General features: G+C 36.3%; 2 protein-coding genes and 1 long non-coding RNA gene across 3 annotated transcripts in view; all 3 read left to right on the plus strand.

Moving 5' to 3' along the window:
- Positions 1-166: 166 nt before the first annotated feature.
- LOC129429190 (uncharacterized) lies at positions 167-2,245 on the plus strand. The gene is made up of 3 exons (XR_012358435.1): positions 167-793; positions 892-938; positions 1,026-2,245. It is a non-coding gene; the product is annotated as an uncharacterized lncRNA (long non-coding RNA).
- Positions 2,246-7,707: 5,462 nt separating this feature from the next.
- On the plus strand, positions 7,708-12,411 carry vrtn (vertebrae development associated). The gene is made up of 2 exons (XM_055187020.2): positions 7,708-7,908; positions 9,373-12,411. Exon 2 carries the CDS (start codon positions 9,375-9,377, stop codon positions 11,418-11,420), a length of 2,046 nt encoding a protein of 681 aa, XP_055042995.2. The 5' UTR covers positions 7,708-7,908; positions 9,373-9,374; the 3' UTR covers positions 11,421-12,411.
- A 1,513-nt stretch (positions 12,412-13,924) lies between these two features.
- dll4 (delta-like 4 (Drosophila)) overlaps positions 13,925-27,015 on the plus strand; it is a 307,909-nt gene continuing 294,818 nt past the window's right edge. The window contains exon 1 of the mRNA XM_055185380.2: positions 13,925-14,035. The gene's annotated coding sequence lies outside the window, so the exon portion shown is untranslated. The remainder of the gene's footprint in view (positions 14,036-27,015) is intronic.

Below are 27,015 nucleotides of genomic sequence, written 5' to 3' on the forward strand. Positions count from 1 at the left end.
GAAGTTGTTCTAAGTCAGGCTTTAAATGTCCAATCTGACCCACGCTTCACATGTTTGATAAGTGTCCTGGCCTGAACACATCAACATGGCAATATTCATAGACAGTCATAGCGCCACCTGCTGGCAGCAGGAAATGTAAGGTTTTAACAGTGATTTACTGTATTCAGATAATCATCACATTTGATCAGTCGGAACTTATGGACTTCACAATGATAAATTGTGAAGATCTTGACTTTTCGTTGAAGGACGTGTCCGTGACGGTCTGGCGAAGTTTGATGTTTCACCATGAAAAGCTGTTGTAACTCAGGCATACAATGTCTGACCTGTCACAGACTTCATATGTTTGACAAGGGTCCTGGCCTGAACACATCAATATAACAACAATCAGTTACAGTCATAGCGCCACCTGCTGCACACAGGAGGTGTGGCACATCAAAGTTCCTTTGAATATCTATATTTACCCACTTAAATTCATATCCCCTGGTTCACTGCTTTAATAATGCCATTGGGTAGCGATACCCATGTGTGCACGGGCCCTACCATCGCTGCTTGCAGCTTTCATTTAAATTTAGAATTCAGTTCAAATGGAGTTTTGACACAGGTTATCCACAAACTGAGTTTGCTTATGGCTACAATCAATAACTACATTTCCTCCACTTAGTGACATTTAAATATTGTTCTCTGTCATTTTCATGTATAGATTTAAAGATAGTGATCCCATCAGTGCTGGTGATCATTACTTTATTAGTGACCACACTCACTGTTTGGCTTATATATCGAAGGAGAGCACATAGTAAGTACCGTACGTAATACCCTTAGGTCTTAGATTTACACCTTTGCTATTCTTTAATCTTCATGCTTTATAATTCTGACGTGTTTACTTTGTTTTAGAGACAGAATCAATTGTAAATCAAAACAACATTTCCACTGAACACAATGTGAGTAAAATGATGTATGAGTGCAAGTGTTCTTAGTTAAACATTTTGTTCAAATATTTCTGAATTTTCTTATTATTTTCTGAACAGGGTGAAGATGTGACCTACATTGAACTGAAGCACAATACAGTAAAACAAAGCAAAGTGGATACAGTAACAGAAGATCAAGAAACTGTATATTCTGGTGTAAAATTGGCTTAAACAACTAGACAATGAAAAACTAAAAATAATTAGATCCACTGATGGAGACAGTAATCAGTTATATAATATTTCATTTTTCTTTTGTTTTTATTGAGTGTGCCTGAAATGCAAGTCAAATCACCACCCACCCTATTATTTGAAATTTGTCACAGCAACTGTTCATTGAAGGTGCAAAGGTTGTTGATAATAGAAAAAAAACCTACTGCAATAAAAATGCTAAACAATGAATGTAATACATTTTAAAAGCTGGATTATAGTAATGTAATCATATGCAGCAAACGCTTATATTTAATATTACTGATATTCATATATTTTTGCATTGATTTTTTATGTTTACAATGAATCTGTGGTGGCCATACAATTACACCTACATTTGTAGGTCCACCTGATTATAAAAGTAACTTTGTATATGTTTGCAGTGTTTCTGTTAAACCTCAATGTTAACAGCAGCATTTACAATATCTCACGAAAAATATTTTTGAATTAAAAGTGCCTTGATTTCTTTAATAGCAGAATGTTTATTTGGTATCCTGAAAAGTTTTTTTATCAAATCTTTGCTGTTTTGTCTTTGGATGAACTTTTTTCAGACTTGGTTCAATCATCTCATCTGTGTGTAAAAGCATAGAGTGAAGCTAAATCAAGTCCACATAATACACACAATTTTTTTTATAAGAATTTCAAATATTATTTTTTATATAACTATGACTGACCAAAGCATAGATTTAATTCTTGCTAGATCTCATTTCAGACTGGCTTTGTGATTTAATTAAATGATAAGAAATTATTTTGTCAATCTTAAAAAATTATGAAATGTCTTTTTCTAAAAAAAAAGAACAGTCGAGGAATGGGTATTCATAAGATCTTACACATTTGCAGCTATTGTTAAGGGTAGCCTATACATTTTACAAACATTTCACACGCCATCATTTCTTATTGAACCTTTGTAATGGAATCTTTTTTCTTTTCTTGCAATTAATGCAGTGGACAAGTGAAATTACTGAAACTAAACATTTGCCTAATAAATAACAAGAAAACATGTCAGATGCACTTAGAGGGTTTTGCATCTAAACTCTTCATTTGTTAACATTAACTACTAAGGTGCTGGTGAAGCAAGTAAGAAGGCTACATGGCTATTTGTAGAAAATTGAAGTACTTTTGAGCCAGTTACACTTGGTAAGATGAAGCCGAAAACCTCAAAAGGAGAAAGCAAGTGAGTTACTCTCACAGTAAATATTTGCGTGTTTTTTCTGTTTAATAATGTCAGTTGCTTAAAGTTAAAAGGTATATGTGTTGTTGTCAAAAGAACACAAATATGTTGTGATAGTTCTTGCACATACTCGTACTGCTGCTATAGTTTTCAGTATGCGCAGGTTAATCCAAAATTAGCAGGTGCCTGTGGTCACGAGTCATCCAAAAATATTTTTAATGATATTCGGGTCGCGGTCTGTCGGGTCGTTTGAAATAAAGATGCCAATTATCTATTTTAAACAATTCATATTTTTTAAAAATGCAGGCCAGGAAGTGGGTTAGGTAAAAAAATGTGTTGGTTGAAAACGTTGGTCGGGTGCAGGTTGTTTATACATTGACCCACACATCACTGATAGTTTTGTATATGTTGATCTTTATTCTCAAAATACAATTTTGTGTGTGACATGTTTGTGAGTAACATGTTTCAACTATAAAAGCACTTTACATCCAGTTGAAGCTTATAATGCACCACTTTTTGGACAAAAAAAATCTTATGCAACAAGTCTTGAATTGGACACGTGATTCTGGGGAGAGTTTCTTGAAGGATAATTCCGGTATTTAACACTTTGAGTCTCATTTCTGGTTTGTTTTGGATGAACTACAGTGATGGACACTGAAATTTTGACAATGGGTCGTTTCTTGACTTTTTGACTCGTTTAGAAGTGTCTCTTGACTGCTTCAGAATGGAAGTCAAGGGCCATGCACAAACATGTCATTAAAACAACACTTAACGTTCATTTCAAAACTGTGCTACTCACCGAGTGGTCCGTGGTGTTCGTTGATGATTAAAAACAAATATATCTGCGCAATGTATGATTTCAATCTGTGTTATTTGCTATAGTGGAACTACTTTTTCAGATACCTCACAACCGCGTATACTTCCACTCCATATTTGAGTCTAAAGCGTTAGCACACTCCAGACCTCTTGATGGCGACAAGCACTTTGCCGTACAAGGACGCTAAACGGAAATTGGTGTCTAGCGTATAGTAGCACAGTTTTGAAAATGAACGTTAAGTGTTGTTTTAATGACATGTTTGTGCATGGCCCTTGACTTCCATTCTGAAGCAGTCAAGAGACGCTTCAAAACGAGTCAAAAAGTCAAGAAACGACCCATTGTCATAATTTCAGTGTCCATCACTGTAGTTCATCCAAAACAAACCAGAAATGAGACTCAAAGTTTTAAATACCGGAATTATCCTTTAAAGGAATATTTCACCTCAAAATAGCCCAAACAGTAGTACTTTGCAAAACTCTTAGGCCACCATCACAAGCTTTGTTGTTTTGACAAAGTTTTAATGTCCATCCATATTTATTTTTCACACAGAGAAACTACAGGAAATATGTACACAAAGTTTAAAACAAAGCAATTTTCAGAACAAAATGTCTTCTTCATGCATCAGTCAGTATTAAGTGTGACCCTTCTTGGCGCGAAACACATCTTGAGCTTTCTTGAGGAGACTGAAGTCCTGAAGTCATTTGATTAGAAATTAGGATTTAATTTCATTTAGATTTAAGAGAAATAGCAGTTTCCTGTCATTGCTTAAGTGTAAGGGGAGTTCACCCTAAATACTTGACACTTCAGCTTATACTTTTACACTGTTTTTAATACTACATACACATTTCCTGTGTGTGTTTTCTGGTTGTATTCTAATAAAGAGACTGATAAATAATTATATATGATCACTATACAATTGCAAAAACAACACATCTAATGGTAGCATGGACTTTTGCACAGTACTGTACTTCACTCACCTCAATGCCATCCTAGGTGTAAATGACTTCCTTTGTCAGCCAAACACATTTAGTTATATTAAATAATATCCTGGCTCTGAGTTTTGTAAAGCATTGAATGGTTCCCAAATGCAAGCTTATCCATCATCAAAAAGTAATCCATGTGACGTCTGTTTTCAAAACTGCTTAAGTCTATTGCATGTTGTTAGGGGCTCATTTTTATTGAAGACAAAGATAAATATGGTGTTTTACATTTTTATTGTAAACATAACAGTTTGAACCGTTTTAGTGTGTTTTAAAATATTGTACTATATGAAGTTCTAAATGTATAGTAGATTTGGGAGGAGCCTAAATATTCAGGCCCATCATTAACTATTGAGTGTATAATCCAGTCTTCATGCCTTCGAGACCTACTGCAATTCTTATGACATCCCTCCCAATTTACTCCTTCACTGCTCTCTTGGGGGATTTTATACATTTACAAAATGTTATGTTTTATTTGATTATGTTTCAATACATAATGTACTTACCAACAAAGAACAATAACCTTTCATCCTGACTTATGTGTGTTGTCCCGAAATGCAAGATTTAGATAGCAATGGATCAAACTGATACACATTCTCTGCTTTTCATGTGTAAACAATTAATGCATCAGGACACTAAACAGAGCAAGATGTTTGGATTTTAATAGTTCTAATGTAGGGATGCATATCAATTAATCGTGATTAATCTATAGCAGAATAAAAGTTTTTGTTTACATCATATATGTGTGTGTACTGTGTATAATAACTTTGTATAGTTAAATGCACACACATGCATGTATATATTTAAGCAATGTTTACATGTGTATATACATTTGTATATTTATGTATAATTTATATTATATATAAATATAAATATAAATACTTAATATATAAATATATTTTTTTCTTAAAATTATACATGCATGTATGCATATTTATATATACATAGTTATTATGCACAGTTCACACACATATATGATGTAAACAAAAACTTTTATTCTGCTATAGATTAATCGCGATTAATTGATATGCATCCCTATTCTAATGTGATCATATATCATAATAATAATAATAAAAATAATAAAATCCAATGTTGTTTCGTTGAGTTGGTCAATTGTATATGTTAAAACAGGTGAAAAAATAAAATGTGAGATTCTGTACTTTTGTCTCAAATTCAACTTAATTTTAGACACTAAGTTAGACAACTTGTATACATTAGACAACTTTACATTTTTGGACATTTCTTGACTCCAAAGCAAACAGAGCTATTTTGCCTTTATTGTCCCAATACTTATGGAGGGAACTGTATAGGCTACACATGCATATTCTGACATCAAATGTCAAAACAACAAATCAAGCTCACAATGTTTTATTGTATGTTTAACAACCTCTCATTTCTTTAGCCTGAAACATGTTGCTTTGATGTCTTTTAAACTCCATTTACAGGATACCGTAAGATGATCTGTGTGGGTCATTGTGGATAATGTGGAAACTAATTAAATGTTAACATTAATGTTAAGTCTCTTAACAGTTGGGTTTGTATTATCTGCAAGACCAAGCCCTCAAGATAATACGACATATAATATCATGTATTCTTTCTGCATTAAAGGAAACATGGCATCAGAAATGTGTTTCCTTATCTCCATTCTATTCTCCAGGTAATGAGGTAAAACAGTGTTTAAAAAAGAAAACTCTGACTGCCCGTGCTTTCACAAAAGCAGAACCCATGTTGAGATTTCCCAATAGGTGTCAAGGGCCTGCTCTTGACTGTGCCAGAGTCCACACGGCCAAGCTCAAGAACAAAAGGTTGCAAGACTCTCCTTGTCTTTGTCCTACAGGTCTTTGACAACGCTCTCAAACCCCCAACATACGCAAGCACGGCCCATACCCCAGCACATACATACAAACCCAGCATGTGGCAGACTGCCGGAGCCGACCCAATGTTGATCCATTTGCATTTTAAGCACAGGATGGAAACAGAACACCTGAGGTGTGGAATCACACAACGACTCATCTACACGCTGACACTACACCAAGCGTGCAATACCACATATAATTTTAACTCTGTATGTGTTAGTGATACATAAATTATTAGATGTACCAAGTTGTTACATTATCTTGTCACAGGGTAACTTCACCAGCAAAATGCACCATAACCTGCATTTCACATAACATTATAACTTACATAACCTACATGTCACTGCAAAATCACACATATATACCTTTTTTGTCTATATTTTGTCTACAAAAATAATTTCAAACATTAAAACAAACATCTATATTATAGATTAAGATATTTTTAAGATCATGGGAAACATTCCGGCAATTGTTTCCAAACTTTTGACCGATACTGTATATACTGTACATGCAATAGAATATACAATATATTGTATTTTTTAATCATAGAAGCCTGGCACCAAGCTGTCTCCATTCAAAATGTGGACTGGAGAGGTAAAAGCAGGGGGAGAGATGTAGGTAGGTGGGGAGATACAGGATGAGGTCAGGCCTGTGCTTTGGGGTGGAGGGGGCTGTCACCGAAGGAGCAGAAACAAAAGGTTCTGCAAAAGGTGGATGGGGAGAGGTGTTAAAAGCGATACCCTTATGAAACAAGAGGCAGATATGCACCTTTGCAGATCTGTCTCTCTCTATCACTGCCATTTGCACATACTGTCTGCTCTCTTTCCAACCATCACCTCTCCAATCAACAAAACTGTGAGCTTGACCTTGCTATTAGTCTACGTATCTTGTAATGATTTAACTACAATGAGAAAATTTGGACATCACTATGATATGGCAAAAATGTTTAAGCAGATTGTATACCTGCCTGAATTACTCAGCGCAGACAAGTTTGGAAATGGTTTGTGTCCTTGGGGTTTATTATGAAAAACAAAGTCTTGCTAATCCATTAGAAGAGAGCACTACACATCCCCAGGTATTCGACTCATTTACAGAAAAATCTATCTACATCTGTTTGAAACTGGACCCCAGGCTTTGGCACGGAGAGAAACACTTCAAAGGCATTGTTTGAGGGAGTTCACTTTGAGCTATGGAAATGGAAATTTCCAGCATTCCTCAATGATAATTGGCAGACTCCAAAAGTGCAGTAGAGCTTAACTAAAATTACAAAACTTTGTTGTCTTCTTTGTATTTTTTATTTCTTTGCCAATATCAACTGCAAACACATATAGTTAAACAATACCATTTAAATTTGATTAAAATATTTAAAAAAATTAAATACATAAAAAGTACTTTTACTCACCATACTTTATAAACAATGGCATATTACTATTCTAAAGTAACTATAAATCAGTCTAAAATGTGTGGCTTTGTAATTGCAAGCTACAACTGTAAAATTCCCATGTATGTGATATGATTTTTCCATTTCTTTGTTTATCAGTGATATACAATTAAATTAACTAAATAAATAAACATGTCCGCACAGTTTGGCAATATCACACGTTATATTGATCATCAGAAAGCCTTTGTTGACACTTCGCATTGAAATTCACCTGAAGTGTGTGTCTGTGTGTATTTTAAAACCGGGATTCAACGCAGCTCCGTGATTGACAATTTCCTGGAGGAGGTACCGCCCTTATCAATGTGAAATTTCCATTGCCTGGCTGCTTCAGATTGCGCTCGTTGTCTCACCTATGATGAGCACGCTGTTCACCTCACACAAATGGATTAAACTTGCAGTTGTAAGGAGGTTAAAGTTTTGCTACACCTGACGAAAAGTTTTCAACTTTAAGAGACTTTAACAAAGAACGAGGTAAGATAGTTGTTCGTCTGTGTTTACGCGTTAATGCGTTTAAAAGTAACTCATCCTTAGTTTGGGGCAACTTTTATTCCAAAACACAAAGTAGGTAAATGTACTTGTACACTTAAGCGCAATATCGAAGGACTAAACAGTGGCGAAAATACTTAAAAGTTTTTTTTACCTGAACGGTTTTTATATGCAAAGTTAATTATGATTTTATCTGACATAATACGACCACAGCTAAACGAAACTGCTGTCTGAAAAATTAGCCTTTAGAAAACGATTTTTGCGCGTTTTTTATTTCTCAAATTTTTTTTTAATTGTTGTCTTGAATTGGTGTTGTGGCAGTGCATACATTTTCGTTACAAAGTGGCACGGTATTTTTACGTAAATTGATATTGTTATTTTATGGTTGGCCTACCCTAATACTTTGCAGGACTCTGAGGTCAAATTTAATACGAATCATTCTGGCTTTTACATAAATATAAAATTTTATATTTACACCATTATATTACTTTGCAATACTATTTGAGGTAAACTGTTAACAAAATGAAATACAAATCATTTTGTCTTTAACATAAATTGACAATTTTATATGTTTTTGGTTACTATTATAAAACTTTGCAATTTATATTACTTTGGAATACTATTTGAGGTAAACTGTTAACAAAACGAAATTCAAATCATTTATTTGCATAAATTGACAATTTTATATTTTCACCATTATATTACTTTGCAATACTATTTGAGGTAAACTATTAACACAATAATGCAAATCAATCTTTTTACATAAATTGACAATTTTATATTTTCTGGTTACCATTATATTACTTTGCAATAATTTGAGGTAAACTATTAACAGAATTTAATGCAAATCATTATTTTTACATATATTGTCAATTTTATATTTTCTGGTTTACTTTGCGATACTATTTGAGGTAAACTATTTACAGAATTTAATGCAAATCATTATTTTTACATATATTGACAATTTAATATTTTTTGCTGACCATCATCATCATAACTCTGCAGTACTATTTGAGGTAAAATGCTAAATACTGTTTGATTCAGATGACCGCATTACTTTTTGTCTGCAAAGAGTTGAACACCGATGAATACTGTGAAGCTGTTTTTTCCTTAAATGTCTCTAAATTGATTTTCTACATTTCTTTTTAGGCTCAAGCAATGCTTTAACAATTTTAAATAATGCTGGGTTTAACAAGGATAAACTCGACTGTCTGGTTTAAGTTAATTTATGCTGGGTTGTTTTACCCCATGACTGTATCAAATATGGACATTTTAAATCAAGTTATTTTAAATCAACAGTTGAGTTTGTCCATATTTTACCCTTGAAACCCTTTTTTAAGATTGTATACTCTCATAGTTTCAGCTAGTTTTGCAACATCCCTTCAATGTATAATTCTTTAAATACTAATGTTTCTTCCTGTGGTGTTCGTGTGTGTTTATTTTCTGAAGGCATGATTCAGAGGACAGAGTTGGTGCTCTCCGTCCTGGGGGAGCTGCAGGAGGCTACAGAGTGTGTGGGCCTGGATGCCCTCACTAAAGTCGCTGTGGATGTGGAGCAGACCCTTTCTGCTTTCCATCTTCCCACAGCACTCTCAACCGAAATATCCTCATGGCTGGGGATTGACGCTGTAGCTCATAGACTGTATCCAGCGGACGCTCCAGCTGGTTTACTTCCTCTGGTTTGCAAAGGAGAAGGGAACCTGTTGTTTGATGCAGCTAGCATGCTTCTGGTGGGCTCTACCAGTCTGAGTTTGGAGCTGCAGGTCAGGACTGTGGTAGAGATGCTGCTTTGGAAGCGGTACTACCTGTGCGGTATGATCGACTCAAAGGTGATGCTGCAGGCGGCCAGGTTTTCGCTCTGTGCCGAGGAGTCTCAGGATATGCTCAATCTTCCGATTCAGGTACTGGAGGCCATTTTTGATGCAGATGTCAAGGCGTCCTGTTTCCCTGGCTCATTTGCAAACATGTGGCATGTGTATGCGTTGGCTTCGGTCTTGCAGTGCAACATTTACTCTGTTTATCCCATGTACAATTTAAAGATTCGACCCTATTTCAATCGACTCATTCGTCCAAGGACGTGGCTGAAAGACCGTGAGCCCTTGACTCTTCACATCATGTGGTCAGGTGACCTGGAGGCAGGCTCTGTTTTTAAACCCCACAACTTTGTGGCTCTGATTCATGCAAGTGATCTGAAAATTGGGAGCCCCAACGGTGAGCAGCGAATGCCTTCTCTTACGTCTCCGGAGCATGCGAGTCCCAATTCTCAATTCACTTACACCACCCTCAAAGACAAGTTCAACATCACAAAGAGCACCTTTTACCGCTGGAAGAGGCAAAGCGTCGAATACCACAAGAAATCGGTAGCGAGGTATGAGGCCAAACACTTTTTTCTAACCGCTTACAAACAAGGCAAACTGATTCCTCTCAGCCAGTTCAAAGAGCTTTTTCCAGAAATTCCAAGATCTACATACTACGCATGGAAGCATGAGCTTGTGTCCACTTGCAGTGTCTCAGGGGGTTCCACAGGGGAGTTGAGTCCTGGAGACAGCACTGAGCAGGACTGCTGGTCATCTCCAGAAATCAAAAAAACACCCAACCAGAGAAGTTTTGCTAGCATGATAGCTCTCAGGTGCGAGAAACTTGAAGGGGAGCGGGCCCAAAACGTGTCCTTGATGCAGGAGGCAAAGAAGACCCTGCAGAACTGCATTGTTGCAAATACCTCCTTTCCCTACAGACTATTTAAAAGAAGGTTTCCTGGCATCTCTAGATCCACATACTACAACTGGAGGAGGGAAGCTATGTTGTTTACTCCTTTCAAAGAGTTCTCAGGGAGCAGCGAGGAAGGCTCAGATGCTGATAAAACCCAGAGTCCAAAGAGTCAACTGTCCCCTGCTATGTCAGAGAGACGAAAATTGACACCTACGGTGAGGATCTCCAGACGCAGACATAAAAGCCTGAGGCTGGCTTACCACCAAAGGAAAACATTAAGGGATGAAGCCAAAATGCATGTCCAAAGGTCGAAGATGTCCTTCGTCAAATTCAAGCTCAAGTTCCCTTCAGTTTCCTCTTCTTTCTACTGGCTTTGGAGAGATTCTTTGAACAGGAAAACTGAGACGCCTGTCGTGAAATCTGAGACTGAGAGATCCCAAAATCTGAACACTTCACAGGATGTCATGGAAAAGATAAAAACTCCGGTAATGTTTTCTTTTGATGGAAACATTGATTACCTGAATGGTCATCTAGTTAGCCCACCTGCATTCACAATGCCTGAATTCTCTCTACCTGACAAATCCAGCAATGAACAGATGTTTGTGATGGATGTAGTGGCACTGGCTAATTTCAAGGCTAAAGCGAAGCTATTCTTGCAGCAACGATTCGAGGAGAAGTCCTTTCCTACATTTAAAGAGTTTAGGTCCTACTTTCCTCTTACTCCTCGTTCCACCTACTACATGTGGAAAAGGGCTCTGCATCATGGGGTACCATTAATTCATGGCTGAATGCCTTATAGTGCTGTTAATCTGCCTTTCCTGTAAAAACAAAATTGACACAAATTTTGCAATGCTTTTTGAGCCTGAGAGTTTTGTTTATTGTTTTTTTTTTTTTTGTCTACACTAGCATAATTGCAGTTCATGCATCTTAATTATTTGTCCCTTTTCTTTTTTGACCACTTGTTTCTAGCTCAAGGACATTTGCATGTGTGTGAAATCAGACAGTCTTTGTGTTCACTTGAGTACTGATGAGCCCTAGGCAAAAGGTAGTTCAAAGACATTTATCCAGGTTTCAAAACGGCTCTGGTTTTGCCCCACCCCCCAATTGTTTACAATTTAAATGAGTTGAGTTAGTTTACATGACTAAATGAGTTCACTTTGGGTTAATTTTATTTTCTTGTCTTCATTTTGTTTTAACTTGCATATTTTTGTTTGTTCTTAATTCTCGACAGTTTAAATCATTGCATTACAACAGCAGTTGAAAAATGTACAGTAATTTTTAATTTTATTTCTTTTTTTATACATATATATTTTTATATTGACTATTGAATGTTATCTTTGCTTGGCGTTATGGAGTTCCTCACGCTTGAATGTTTCATAATTCTATGAGGGTGTGATGCTGTTTTGCACATTGTTTTGGACCACACATTTTTCAGCTTTCACATTTTATGTTTCTCTTGCTGCTAATGTTGTAAATATTTAAAAGTTTCTTACTTAAACTACCTAGCCAGCTGTTTCGATTAAACTTGAAGTTAAACTTTCAAAAATATCACTGTGTTGTTCGCACAAAGAAGCTACTTTGTTTATTCTTTTCATGTTGAGGATCTCATTTCATATACAAGACTAATTGTTACTAAATTGGGTAATCAGTTAAGTTTTATCTTATTAGTTTAACCGGTTTTATGCCAATGTTCTGACTTCATGTGAGTGTTTATGAAATGTTAGAAACTAACCTTGTGGATTCAGTTCACGTGTTAATAAAAGTCAGAAATGGATTGTACTTTTGATTGTGTACTAAAGTGCTGTGGTTGATTATGAATGTTATTTTGGGTAACAAGTCATCTTAGTAAAGCTATTCCAATATAAGTGGGGGGGTGTAGTTACTGTAATGGTCAGAATTAATGACTTTGGTCACGTGGTTTATTTCTGTATTTTCCTTATGTTAGTGATGTATTTTAATAACAAAACAAGCATTTTATAGGATCATATATTGGCCTAACTTTCTGGCATACTTTGTTGTGATATCTTCCTCATTAGCTTTACTGTAACCTATATGTGTTTACCTTAATATTGCATGAAAATACGTTTTGGCAGAATCCTTCAAAAATCAATAAACTACTGCAAACCAGAGACTCCTTTGAGGATGCCAGAAATCCACAGAAATATTTTACCTCTATAATAGATAAAAGCATGATTACAGAGTCTAAAAATGAATAACAGACTTAAAATCCATGAGTATTTTAGGAATTTATTTTAGCATAAGTTATTTTCAATTTTGCAAAGTAATTTGTGGGGTACTATGAAATAATAAATAACTGATTCATTTATGTGGGTTAAAACCGTATTTAGAGCATAAATGCACTAGATGGCAGTGGTGGACTTTCTTTAATGTCCGCCTATTTCTCTTAAAGCTGTGAAATGCTTTTTTCTCATAAGAAATATATTTGTTACAATTCCCCATATTTACACTATTTAATTATTCATTACAAATTATATTCATAATCATGCATGCATGGTTTTAGTGTCCCATAGTATTTTGAAAGAAAAATACAAAATATATGCAAACATATATTTAATGTCAATCAATTAAAAGTTGTAATAAGCACTAAAGACAAAAAGACAGAAAGAGTAGGTTACAGCACATTTTGTAAGTTCAGTTAATGATTCAGAGTTTCCCTCCAGTAAAGAACAGGGCTGTTCAAACCGCTATTTATTCATGTATTCACTTTAGCTAAAGACATCACAGGGAAATTGCAGTGATACATTAATAGATATTCTGAAAAGCATAACCACTATAGATAAGGATGAAACACGTTCCCCTTAAATTTTAATATAGTCGTTGTCTAATATGCTTTTCTCAGATATGGATTCTTATATGCCAGCGGTTAGAAAAATCTTTTTTAAACACATTATAAATGTTAGAAATGTATTGCTGAAACACGTTACAAAGATTGAACTGTCGAGTGCTGAATGTGATGTGAGTTACACGCCTTTAAACAGATTATCCACATTTTTTAGTTTAGGATGCGCGGGGTAAAGTCTTGCGCGTGGCCCCGCCCCTATCGCACACGAGTGGGCGTGGTTTGGTGCCAACAACGGACACGTCCCCGCCATTTGAGAGCAGAGAATGCTGCTTATTTTTCCCAGATTTTGATAATTTAATTCATTTACTTTTATCATTTAAATGTGGCATGGTAGTTAATAACACATTTTTCTGTGGTATGACAGACCCAGAACACATATTTAATATCACATTACACTGATATTAATAGTTATTGGGACTCTTATTATGACATCAATTAGAATGACTTCGCCTGTTTACGTTAAACACTAGAAAGTTCAGTGCGCAATTAATTGACACAGTTCAGAAGAAAACGGTACATCCTCGCTAATGACAAGAAAAGGTAACTCATTTATAAAATTAATTCAATTAAAAAAACTTTATTAATCCCTGAGGGAAATAACTTTCATGTCCCATTCATGTAAATTAATTTTTCTATTCATGTTCTCGTGTGATCAGTACTTCTCCTTTTAGCCACCTTTTGTCAGTTTGCTTGGACATCAGGCTAGTGCACAATTCAGAATTTCAGGATTGGCCTCCATTCAATTCATGAATTGGAATTGAATTTACTCTACCCTACAGGAAGTTGAATTTTAATTGGAATTGGAATGACAGGAAGTGGAATTAAATTCATGGCAATTCAAAGAAATTCCACAGACACACAACAGAAAGAATCTCACATACATTCAGTGTTAGGAAAGTTACTTTGGAAAATTGTTTGGCAACCATTTTAAATACTTGGTAAAATGAAAGCATTCTGGGAAATGAAGTCATGTTACATCGTGTTCCATAAAATTACAATTGAAAAAAAAATCAAACTTAATTATTTGTTATATGACTAGAGTTTTTAAAATGAATTGCTGGGGGAAAATTTTTCCTGTTAATGTAATCTGTACAAACGAATATATTTATAGAATATGTAATGCAATCATATCTGACATATACTGAAAGCTTCATTTTTAACACTTCACTTACTGTATAATATGTATAAGTATAATATGTATTCTTTGAACCTTTTTTTGACATAAATTCAATTCAAATTCAAGAATTTAATTTGAATTTAGGAGTCAATCTCAATTCTGAATTCTGCATAAGCCTGTTGGACATTTTGCTAGGTTTTTTTCCAGATATTATTTTGTCTATAGGTATATTGTAACATGGTGTAACATATTCAGCACCTTTATTGTTTTTTTGGTCGTAAAATGTGTAAGGTTATTTAAAGGTAAAACACATTTTAACTCAATAACTCAAACTCAACCGTTATTAAGGAGGAGTGAACATACCATTTACCGGAATTGAAAATTGTGTTATAAGTTATAAGGACTCACAAAGAGTTGCTTAGATAATTGTTTCTTTCAGATATGCCAACCTGAATACTAACAATGTGAGAAACCAATAACTGTCTTACATTAATTTAGGATCAAATTTATAATAGACCCAAAGGTCTGTCAGTCCATAAAATTATACCTTTAAATTATGTTCAACCGAAGATTAGTTGTTTGTAATACAATTGTTTAATTTGTTTGAAGTGATCAGTCAGCTCTGACTAATTGTACACTCTTTTTGTAGATTAGACATGGCGTTTTACTCTTGTTCATTTCAAGTAATTTGTTTTACTGCTGGCAATGCAGAGCATGTGTGTGCGTAGGTGAAAATTAACTATTGACTATGTATAAATGTATGTATAATCTTTGCTTTTATTAGCCTATTTCTTAATACTAATGTATGTGATTTATACATTTAATGGTTATACCGCTGTTAAATCCATCTCTACGAAGAGAACAATTACAGAACCGTGTGTGTGTGTGTGTGTGTGTGTATTGTACATGCAGGTTTATAACTGTGAGAGCCATTACTTTTAATTTAGGAGTAGGGTAGTGTAAAACTAGTATTTTGTTACATAACTGTATGGCTTTTCAATTACACCAGTAATAATTGCTTAGTTCCTGTGCATATATTGTATATAAAATATTATGTTTAATGGTGGTAAGGGATTGTTTGAGAGATAATAGTAGCCCTCTGAGATTGCTTTATGGCCGCTTTGGTTGTCTTGGCAGAATCAACGTGAGATTGAGAGGGAGTTTGAGAGAGAAAGACAATGAGAAAGTAGCAAATATCAGCACCATGCACTGCATGCTAATGCCTTGACTTTCCTCTGTAACAAGACCACCTCATTAGTAAACCTAACTCTCTAATTTAACCTCATCCCTGATAATGACCAAATGACTTCCATCGTGGGATCCTGCTCACCGCTGTGCTTCCCTAATGGTCACTCTCCTCTGTGATTAAGAGCAATAGACTCGGGCCATGTAGACTTTTGACTGTTAGAGCGAAGGTGAGAGGAAGACAAAGGCTAATTCTGGGTTTTAAGCAAGCAAACCATATCAGGGTATTTATGTATTTCCAGGTTTTGGAAAACGTGAAGTGCATTTTAAGGTCATTTAATGATTCTTTGAAATTTTATGAGACTTTAAGATGTAAAATAAGTCTTCGGTGTCTCCAGAGTGTAGCTCAAAATACCCCATGATTTATTATAGAATGTTCAAATTGACACCTTATAGAGCAAAAATATGCCGTTCTTGGGTGTGACCCTGTAAATGCAAATGAGCTGATGAAATGCAAACACTGATCGCCATTAGTGGTGGTTTGTTGAAATTGAAACTGAATTGTGTTGTCAATTATTTTCTCTCTTTCCCTCTCTGCGCTAAATGGCGGTGATGTGGTTGGATAGTGCAATATTATGGTAATGTGCTTCTATTAACCTATAAAATGTGAAAAAGATCAACCCAGTAACTTAGTTTTGGTAAATCATTCTCTGCAAGCATGTGGATAAAATAGGTACTTGAAATTTTGCTCCCCTTGTGATGTCATAAAGGGATAATACTGCACCTTAATCTGCACTATCCAACCACGGCACTGCCATTTAGTGCAGAGATCAGCTTATTTGCATTTTAAAGGACACACCCAAAAAGGCACATTTTTGCGCACACCTACAAAGTGGCAATCTTAACATGTTATAAAAAATTATCTATGGGGTATTTTAAGCTGGAACTTCACATGTACTCTGGGGACACCAAAGATTTATTTTACATTTAAAAAAGTCTTGTGAAATGTCCCCTTTAAAACATTTTAACATTATGAAAAACACAACAATTTTTTGTGTCTTAAGAGCTTCTGTTTGGGTTGGCTGTGTTAATGTTTGTTGACTTTGCTCCTGGTGTACATCCTCCTCTGGCTGATACTGGCAAAAAGAGAGCGAGAATAAGAGAAGGAGATATATTTTATTTATCAAACATACTGTCTGACAATGACTAATAAATCAGTGAAAGCTACAGGTGCTAAGGTGCACTCATAAACACACACATACACGCACACACACACACACACACATACTCTGAATGCAGACTCAGTTTTAATTCGCTCACATTGTGGCAGGACAAAAAGAGTTATTAACATGATATTTCAATAATTATTTAATTCAGTGGCATTAGGCTACATTTTGCTGACAGATTGGCTAAATGGTAGCCCATTTGTAGATAGTTTATAATGTTGCAAATGCTGTGTCATTAACAAATAACTGGCTACCGCAAACATTACATATAGCATAACATTAGCTGGTTTCACAGCAACAATGCCAGCTGTCTCAAACAAACATATTAATATAGGGCCATTTTTATGATAAGATTAGAAGTTTTACAGTTGGTATATAATGTTAATAAGACTTAAACAAAAGTCTGATTTTTATTATGTATCCTTTAATATAAAATTGATATTGAATTCTGATTAGTAAGTAAATACCCATGGTTTATTCATGACAAAGCACAGACATGTCTTCTTCATTAAAGTATATTTAACATCACTGCACATAACCCATAGCTGACGGTTATTTTTGTTGCATTTTTGTCTAGGCTGATCTTATCGTCCATATTTTACGAGTCGGCCAATTGGTTATGAATTTATACATAGTTAATTGTGCAAAAACTTACGCTTAAGACAATAACGAAACCCCACCCCAACACCAAAATCACAGGGGTCAGGGCAAATCTACAAAAATGTGCGAATGTGGTGGAACTAATCAATACAAATTAGCCTCTGCTTAAAATACGTACGAAATTGCCATAAGATGGCGTTGTTTTTGTCAGTCAAAGTTCACGTCATGAACTACATTAGAAAGCACATTTAATGATTTTGGCTGAAATATAGCATTTTATTAAGCATTTAAATCATTAATAGTTTTAGGCGCTGTATGTAGTTTTCAGCGGCCTCTAGTGGTGATGTTTTAGATTGCAACCAATAAGTTTACAAGTGCCGAACTCATGAGCGAGCACTCTGGGTAACGGCCAGACTGAGATAAAACACACCAGAGAAAGCATCACACAACATGCTTTAAACTCAGATAAACTCTCACTGCAATGTTAAATTGACTGCATTTATCCTATTTAATGTGGTGTTACATAGATACATTTACAGTAAGATAACAAAAAACGGTTAGTGAACTACACTGAACAATTTCAGTATAACAGTAAAGCCCGGTATAGACTGTGCGATTTTTAAATAGTCCTTTAGGATTGTTGCTTGCCACACTGTGCGATCAAGATCGTAGTTAAGTCCATATCACACTGTATAGTTTTCATCAATGTCAGACTGTACGAGTGTACTTTTAAAAATCGGACACACGCAAAGAAACGCGTCCGCAGTTTTACATCATCAATCGACGACGGCTGGGCGAACACACGCTAAAGCGAAGGCTAGCAAACCGAAACAACATCTAAAAAACTAAAGCACAAAATCAGAATATATTTTACATGCTTTGTAGTAATGTTACAGTAGCTTACCTGTCCAAAAGGGATGAAAGCCAACTCCGGATCCGTTTTATACCCAAAACAAAGCGGAGGTTTCTCCATAATTCAAACGCCCTGCCGATGTTAATCCGTGTTTTGTCTGAAGTTGATCCAATTCATGTTTGGCCTTACAAGCTTCAGGAGATAATTTTTTTCTTCACAATATGTGGAGTTTGTGTTATGCAGGTCATTTCTTAATGTTATCAGACATGTTGCAGTGTCGTCGCTGTTGAGTGGAAAGTCAGTAGACGAGGCCAGAGGCTCAGGAGCGCGCATGCAGATGATCACAATCAACCTACAGTAGCCTTTCATACTTTTTTTGCTTAATAAAACTGCAATTATATTCTTTAACTCTTTAATATTTAACAAATATTAACATTTTGATTCTTATACTTGATCTGTACAATGCACATGTTGCGAGAGCTTTGTGGTTTCCAGACATTTAGACAGACAGAGTTTTCATTAGCATTCCTATCATTATCAATGTCCGTGACTTTGATTCATAATTAACCGTTTTCGGATCAAATCAACATTGTTATGTAATTAGGAAAACAAACTCTGTAAACACTTTCTACTTTCTATGAAACGGGTCCGTGTATCTCTGGTAGCAATATTGGAATTTGTGTAATTTATAGAGCAGGCATTTATCAGATTGTACAATCTCTTTGTTTGGCATATTTTTGCTGGCAGGCTCTCTTGGGCATGTGTGCCAAGAAGTAATGCAAACCGAGACAATCGTAATTAAAGGCAGTGATGTATTAGCATCATTTTGGCTACTGAAACAGATGAATGACCTGTTCTTCTCTGCTGAGTGTCTATCATTCATGTGTTCCCAGCTAAAGAGATGGCCTAGAGAGAATGAATTAAATATAAACCAAAAGAGCTCCCCTAAAGAATTTGCTCCGTACTGTGGGTGTATTTGAGATGGAATCTCCTCCTGATTAATGTCCACTTTGTATTTGACTATTGACTTTATACACTCTCAATATTATCTAGTATAATATAACACATTGGGACTCTTTTATTAGAGTTGTTTAATGTTCCCTGGCTATTCTTTGTCTGAATTTGTTCATGGTACAACATATGTCGTGGGGGTTTGAGTGTAGTGTGATAATATTTTGTTCCGGCTGAGATTGGACTGTTAAAGTGTATTTTTGGTAGGGTAGCTATGGTAATGTTTAAGCAACAGTAGCTAAATTAACCCAGACTGAAGTCTATTATTCACCTTTAACCTCCATTATGTTTCCATCAGTTAACTTTTTTTGGACGATCAGACTGGATTTGTCTGACACTGTTACCAAGCAAATCTGAGACTCTTTTATAAATGCATATCAATTTAAACCAGGTTAATAAGTCTCAGTTTTTACTCGGGCATTATGCATTTGACACAAGAATATACTGGAGTGATATTTCACAGTGTTTGAATACAACTAGACACTGCTGCTTATGTGTATGAGTGTAAACATGGATTACCCCATGTTCATGGTGAATTATTGCCCTGTCACTTTACTTTACACCTATCATATTTCATAATGAAGAGTCACATGTTAAATCACTTTGTTGCCAAACTGTTTGGCACTCTTTGCTTGTACTTTCTGTCAGGAGAATAACTTTGTCCCCTTGAAGTCTTCTAACCTGGAACTTGAAATTTGCTCATTCAGACACTAAGTTTGGAGATAAAAGTACTTAAAATATTTGCATTGAACAACAAAACCTTGCACTTATTGGCTGTAAGCTTCATTTAAAAAGCACATATTGTGTAAATGTGTATTAGTACCAAGCGTGCCGCATAAGCCCTGAAAAGTGAAGCCAAAACGTTTCGATCGCCCCCCAGTGACTGGTCCCAGTATAGGTCATAAACCCCGCCTCCCCATGTTATTCAATGGGACTTGAGACCAACAAAAAATGTAATTACACTTCAATTATCTTTTTTCCGAAGCTGGTTTCTGTCATTTACTGTAGTTTTTATCACGCTGATGTAAATTCAAATGTTTGTTTTTAAAATAAGTTTGTGTTTAGTTAGTTATTTAATGATATAAAAACGGTGGTGTCATGTCATGATTGACAGCTGTGATGTCGTATGATATGCGCATTCTGCGATTACGGGGTCTTGATTTTGCGGCTTTACTTTCTGCTCACTACTGCGCAGGACTGGTCCCGAAATCGCTACTGCACAAACTCAAGTCCCAAGATGTCAGCGCCATATCGGGACACTGGCGGCTTCACTTTTCAGAAATGGAAGAGAGCGAACAGGCGTCGTCCATCTTATTTTACAGTCTATGATTAGTACATGTTAACAATATACTAAAGGTACAAACCCCAAAGTAAACAATGACGCGAGTTATCGTCTCCAACGTAAATCTATTTTCTTGGACTACAACAAACACAAGGATTGTAGGCAACAGTTTACTTCATGGGATTGGTGATGTAGACAAGACCGACATTATCATAATTTCTCCTGCTTTAGGGGTTGTGCACACCAAAACGTTTAAATGCGGCTGAAAATGCCTGGAGGACACTGACTGCCAATGCCAGCTTTTTTTTTAGCCAAGCGCTTTTTAGCTGTGATACTTAAGCTGTGAGCCGGTTGGTTGTTGTGATACTTGTCCTGCCCCTCCTCCATTAGGATTGGACGGCCGTGTGAGAACTGACATTGACGAGCGGAGCTTTTCACCTAAAGTGAATCTTTTTCAACTCTCGATGCTCTGCGTCGATCGCGGAAAAAACGCAGAGCGCCGGCTTATTTGAAAAACACAGAGTTTCCATTGGAATCAATTGAAAACATGCGCCAGCCGCGTGTGTAAAAGGTTTGGTGTGCATGCCCCCTTAGACTCACAGCCTGTAAGACCTCCTGTTAGCATCGCATTGTGAGCGAATCTTTCAAACATGGTGAGGAGAGTCACATTTCCGGCTGACGTCAGAGGTATTCAGGCCAATCACAACGCACAGACCAGCTGGTCAATCAGGGACACAGAGCTTTTCAAATCCGTGCGTTTCAGAAAGAGATTGAAATCTGGAGCTACAAAAATGTACGGTGTGTGGAAATTTTATAAAATAGGTGCACTTTAAAGAGAAAGTTTAACGAAAAATGAACATTTTGTTATTATTTGCTCACATGTTGCTTTGAACCCATTTTACTTTTTTCTGTTGAACACGAAGATATTTTGATAAATAACAACACGGTTGACGCTACCCATTGACTTCCATAGTAGGGGAACAAATCCTATGGAAGTTTATGGGTACCGTCACTGTGCTTAACATCATATCAAAATAACAGAAGAAAGAAACTCATATACAGTATGTTCAGAGGAAATGATAGAATTTCATTTTTGGGTGAACTACCCCCGCAAAATAAGATAATCTGTCAAGATAATCAATATGTATTTTTTTTAAATTATCATGTCAGCAATACATTATAAAAAATACAGTTTTTGCTGTTTTACCTTCATATGTGCTGATTGTTAAAACTGTCAGTCAAATGTGCCACTGGGATCCGGGCCTAACAGAATCCATTTGCAGAGTTGGAAGAAAGGTGAACTGCGGGATTTATCTCTTGTGTATGACGCTATATATAACCACCCAGACTTTGAGTTAATTCCTCTTCAGGCGCCGTCATAACCGATGACTCTCTTTTTTTCTGTCTCTGGTTATTGTGAAGGAGCTACGCTGGAGTTTATCAGCTTTCAATTTGCCGTGTTTGAGCTCTAGGGGTCACAGTGCAGTCACGCTACTCTCTCTGGGTTTACGGCTTTTTAATCAACTTCTACAACCGCTTCTATCTGTGTGCTGTTGGCCTGAGGGTGCAGAAGAGTGGAAGTGTATAGAACTGTATCTTTTAAAAATACTGAGTAAGGAAAATCGGTATCGGTGATATCTACATTGAATTAAATGCTATGCGAGCCTTTAGCTTAAACCATCAAAGTCCTTGCTGAATCTGTAGGATAACTAACAAAGTTGTAATGTCACTAACAAAGTTAAGTTTGCCATAATAAACATTTGTTTCTCTTAAAGCTGAAAATGTTACACTTTAAACTTTTAGTTGCACTCTGAGAACAAAACTCAAGTTTAATTGTTGTCAAACACGGGTGTTTTTTAAAAGCTGAACATTTTAACCTAAAAGTGCAAGTTCAAGCAAAAAACCCAAAGGCGCCATTAATAACGCAGGAGAAAAGAGGAAGTGTCAGCACTGAGCCTTGCACAACTTCTCACACTCAAATCGATATAAGCTGTTACAATTTCACAGTTGGTCATGCTTCACTGTTTGACACTTGCTCCTTTAGTGCAGGTTGGGAGAGTTTCTGAATGCGTGAGTCAGGACAGAAAGAAAGTGGCAGAGAGAGGTCTGTCGCCAAGCGGGAGCTCATATTGACACCTTCAATGCACGGCTCCACTTGGCATGCAGTCGACGGTGTCCACAGCAGAGTAGCTGCAAATGAGTCCAGTCTATCTCTTGGTTCCCCAGGCGGCAAAACAACCTCTTCCCTCACCTCCATCATAGCATCTTGGAGACCCTCAAGGCAGTGATATACAAACCTTAACTTTGCCTGGCCCAATAGGGGGCATCATGTATAATTTAATGGATCATGTATACAAATGCCCTCTTCAGCAAGTTGTTAGGCTGAGCACTGGTGGAGTACTTCAGTGTCAAATGTCTGGTTGCTTGTGAAAAGCTCAGAATATATTTTAAGGTTCTAGCATAAACCACTATAGGAGATAGCTTTATATACTTTATTGATACCTGTATACTTTTTTGATACCTGTAATATGTGTTGCCTTTAATGATTTGTTAAAGCAATAGTTCACCCAGTAATGAAGATTCTGTCATGATTTTAAAATCCTGGCTGTGCTGGAGAGAGAAATAATAAATCATATGCAAACTTCAGACGCTGCATAGAAGATGGATTTTTAAATTTTAACAGGTCACGTGTCTTTCCGGGAACTTGCAGATGCCGACAAGTGGCAGCGTGAATGAACAAAAAAATAAAACGATCCCAGAATAATCAGGGATGCATTTTCTGTGTATTTTTTGGAATGTCTGTGTGAAAAGGGCTATAAGGAGACTCTTGACTCTTCTCCTAAATCTTAAACATGCTTACACTACAAGATTTTAAAATCATGGTGCATAACTACAGCATATTATTAAGATTATTGCGCCAAAGGGTGAAGTGGATGTAATTGAGTGGAAATTGTACATATTTATTATTATTTTTAATGTTAACATTTGCAATCTTGTACAATAGCAGCATTCTTCACCCACCTGGTATGTTTAAAACCAAGGCGATTTCTCTTAAAGTGCACCTATTTTGTTGCTAAAAACAACGTTATTTTGGTATAATGCAATGTGTTCGCGTGGTTTATGGTAAAAACCATTATTTTCTTCATACCGTACATTTTTGTAGCTGGAAATTTCACTCTCTTCATGAAATGCACGTATTTTAAAAGCTCTGTGTCCCCGATTGGTCAGCTAATCTGTATGTTGTGATTGGCCTGAAAACCTCTGACGTCATGTGAGGTATTACGATAATGTCGGTCTTGTCTACATCAGCAATCCCAGGAAGTAAACTGCTGCCTACAATCCCTGTGTTTGTTGTCGTCTTATGCTGCGTTCTCACCAGCGGTGGTAGAGGCGTCAAGCGCAAGTGATTTCAATGTTAAGTCAATGTGAAGACGTGTTGACGCGCGTCTGGAGGTCTTGCGGCGTGAATATGGCGTTTAGCATGGCAGACGTGATTCCCCCTCATGTGTAGATCGCACGAATGGCGCAAATTCAGTGTTGCCGCAGCAAACACGCGAGTTGAAAAATGTGAACTTTGGTGGAAAAACCCGCCGCGTTAACCAATCAGGAGCTTGCTTTGGTAGTGATGTGATTACAGGAAGCGAGCGGAGGAAGCCCCTCCCAATGCGCGAATTTCTGCGTGAATGTCTTAATAACTAGAATTTCTGAATCGAGTAAACTCAAAATGTTCAAACGGCAAACTAGACGTGTTAGACGCCTCAAACGTGGCTGGTGTGAACCCACGGTAAGAAAAGAGATTTACATTGGAGACAATTACTCACGTCATCGTTTACTTTGGTGTGTAAGTGTGTATTAGTACATACTAACGATATGCAAAAGGTACATATCCCAAAGGAAATTTAAAATCGTGAATCGGACAATAGGTGCTCTTTAATTCTTGTTTTTGAGGCAACGATTATGTTTTTACAGACGTTACTCGGCTAGTCATGTTGTTCACATTATTCAGGCAGAGGCATGAGTCATTTGTTGATCCAGAAATTACATACTGCATGAATTTGTATGTATGAATTTTGTTTTTCTAATGAACACAAAAGAAGATATTTGGTAAGCACACAGCTGATTGTAACCATTGACTTCCATAGTAGGGAAAATACAGTGGAATAAATTTAATGAATACCCTCTCCTGTGTGCTTACCATTGTTCATCAAAATATCTTCATCATTTATCACAATATTTCCATAATATTTGTTTTCCTACTATGGAAGTCAATGGTTACAATCGGCTGTGTGCTTGCCATCATTTATCAAAATATCTTTTGTTTTTATCAAAAAAATAAATTCATACAGGTTTAAAACAACACGAGGAAAATAATTTTTGGGTGAACTATCCCATTAAAAAATAAAGATTGTAGATTTGATTTTAGAGTTTATATTGTCCTCTCATGGCTGGATCATAAGGTTCTGATGGTTGACTGGCTGCCCTGCAGTACGGCACCTTGATAATCTGTCACTAATGTTGCACCAGCCCATCGGCTGTTTACCCCACATTTTGCCCAAGTTATTCAGTATCCCATCTATCAGCAGGGTAAGATGTTGTTCACCCTGGGGAGTGGGCTGAAGATTTACTGCTACACTCTGATACATGACAACTGTGTGTGTGTGTGTGTGTGTGTGTGTGTGTGTGTGTGTGTGTGTGTGTGTGTGTGTGTGTGTGTGTGTCCAGTTATTTGTAGGATCATTTTTTTTAAGATTATTGTAAAAAAACAGTGATGAACACTAGTTCCTAAAGATATTATAGTGTTTCTATTTAGCTTTACGGTGTTTTGGGTTGTTTATCAGAGCATAATGCAGAATAGGTCAGAAACTACTGTACAAATGACCTCCCTTAAAGTGATAGTTCACCCAAAAAATAAGAATTCTGTCACTCTTATGTTGTTACAAACCTATACATTTCTTTGTTCTAATGAATACGAAGGAAGATATTTTGAGGAATAAAAGAGGTAAACAATTTTGACTGTTCAACTGTTCATAAGCCCCATTTAATTCCATAGTAGTCTTTTTTTCTACTATGGAAGTAAATGGAGCTTCTAGTTGCAGTTGGTTTGGTAACAAACATTCCTCAAAATATCTTCATTTGTGTTCATCAGAACAAAAAAAATGTATACAGGTTTGTAACAACATTAGGATAAAAAAATGAAGCCAATTTTTATTTTTGGGTGAACTATCCCTTTAAGAATGCAGACTTGCAGAAAAGCAGCCAAGGATATTTTCTATACAGTAAGTCATTCATCTTGTAGTATAATACCAACAGGGGTGTTTCTCATTGCAGGGAGGCACCAAATATAATAAATGACTCGATCCAGTGCCAATCCAGGTTGTTTCGTCCTCCTATGGGATTTTGAATGCAAAATAAAGTTAAGATCTCTTCAATCATCTTCAGACTGAACGCATTTCTTTTTACTTCCTGTGGCCAGAAAACAGTGGAACTCTGAATCAGCCATGCTGAGATCAATAGAGAGGCGGGAGGAGAAAATTACTTCCCTCTCCTGCTAGCACGTAGATTGGCTTTTCACATCTTCATTTGGAGCTGTGCAGTTTGGTTTCAATGTGTGTCAGCATTGGCAGGGTACACAGGCCTCTGATTCCTGTGGATCAATGGCACATTTTAACAGGGGTAATTTCTGTTGGAGAAGGCAGGATGAACTAAATGTATAGTCAAAGGCCATTGTGGATGTGGTGGCTAGTGGGCAGACTGGGAGAGTTTCAATACGTCTTTGGAATAAAGGGAAAGTTGGCTGGTAAAGCTTTTTAGATTTATGCATCTGGAAGATGTTTTTATCCAATGTGACTTTCACTGCATTCAAGCAGTACATTTTTCTCAATATGTGTGTTTTCTAAGAATAAGCCCACAAACTTTTAACCTGCTACCACAGTGCTCTACCAACAAAGCTACAGGAAGACCTAATGCTGGGTCAGATGTTTCTTAAAGGGACATTCCACTTTTTTTGAAAATATGCTCATTTTCCAGCTCCCCTAGAGTTAAACATTTTGATTTTTACCGTTTTGTAATCCATTCAGCTGATCTCCAGGTCTGATGCTAGCACTTTTAGCATTGCTTAGCAAAAATGATAGAATCTGATTAGTCCATTATTGCACATAAAAAATAACCAAACAGTTTCCATATTTTTCCTATTTGAAACTTGACTCTTCTGTAGTTACATCGTGTACGAAGACCGATGGAAAATTA

This window comes from Misgurnus anguillicaudatus, chromosome 18 (assembly GCF_027580225.2).
Source record: "Misgurnus anguillicaudatus chromosome 18, ASM2758022v2, whole genome shotgun sequence".
NCBI lineage: Eukaryota > Metazoa > Chordata > Actinopteri > Cypriniformes > Cobitidae > Misgurnus > Misgurnus anguillicaudatus.

Excerpts from the sequence above, each read along its gene's own strand:
- vrtn (XM_055187020.2), top strand. The coding sequence starts at position 9,375 with ATGATTCAGAGGACAGAGTTGGTGCTCTCCGTCCTGGGGGAGCTGCAG.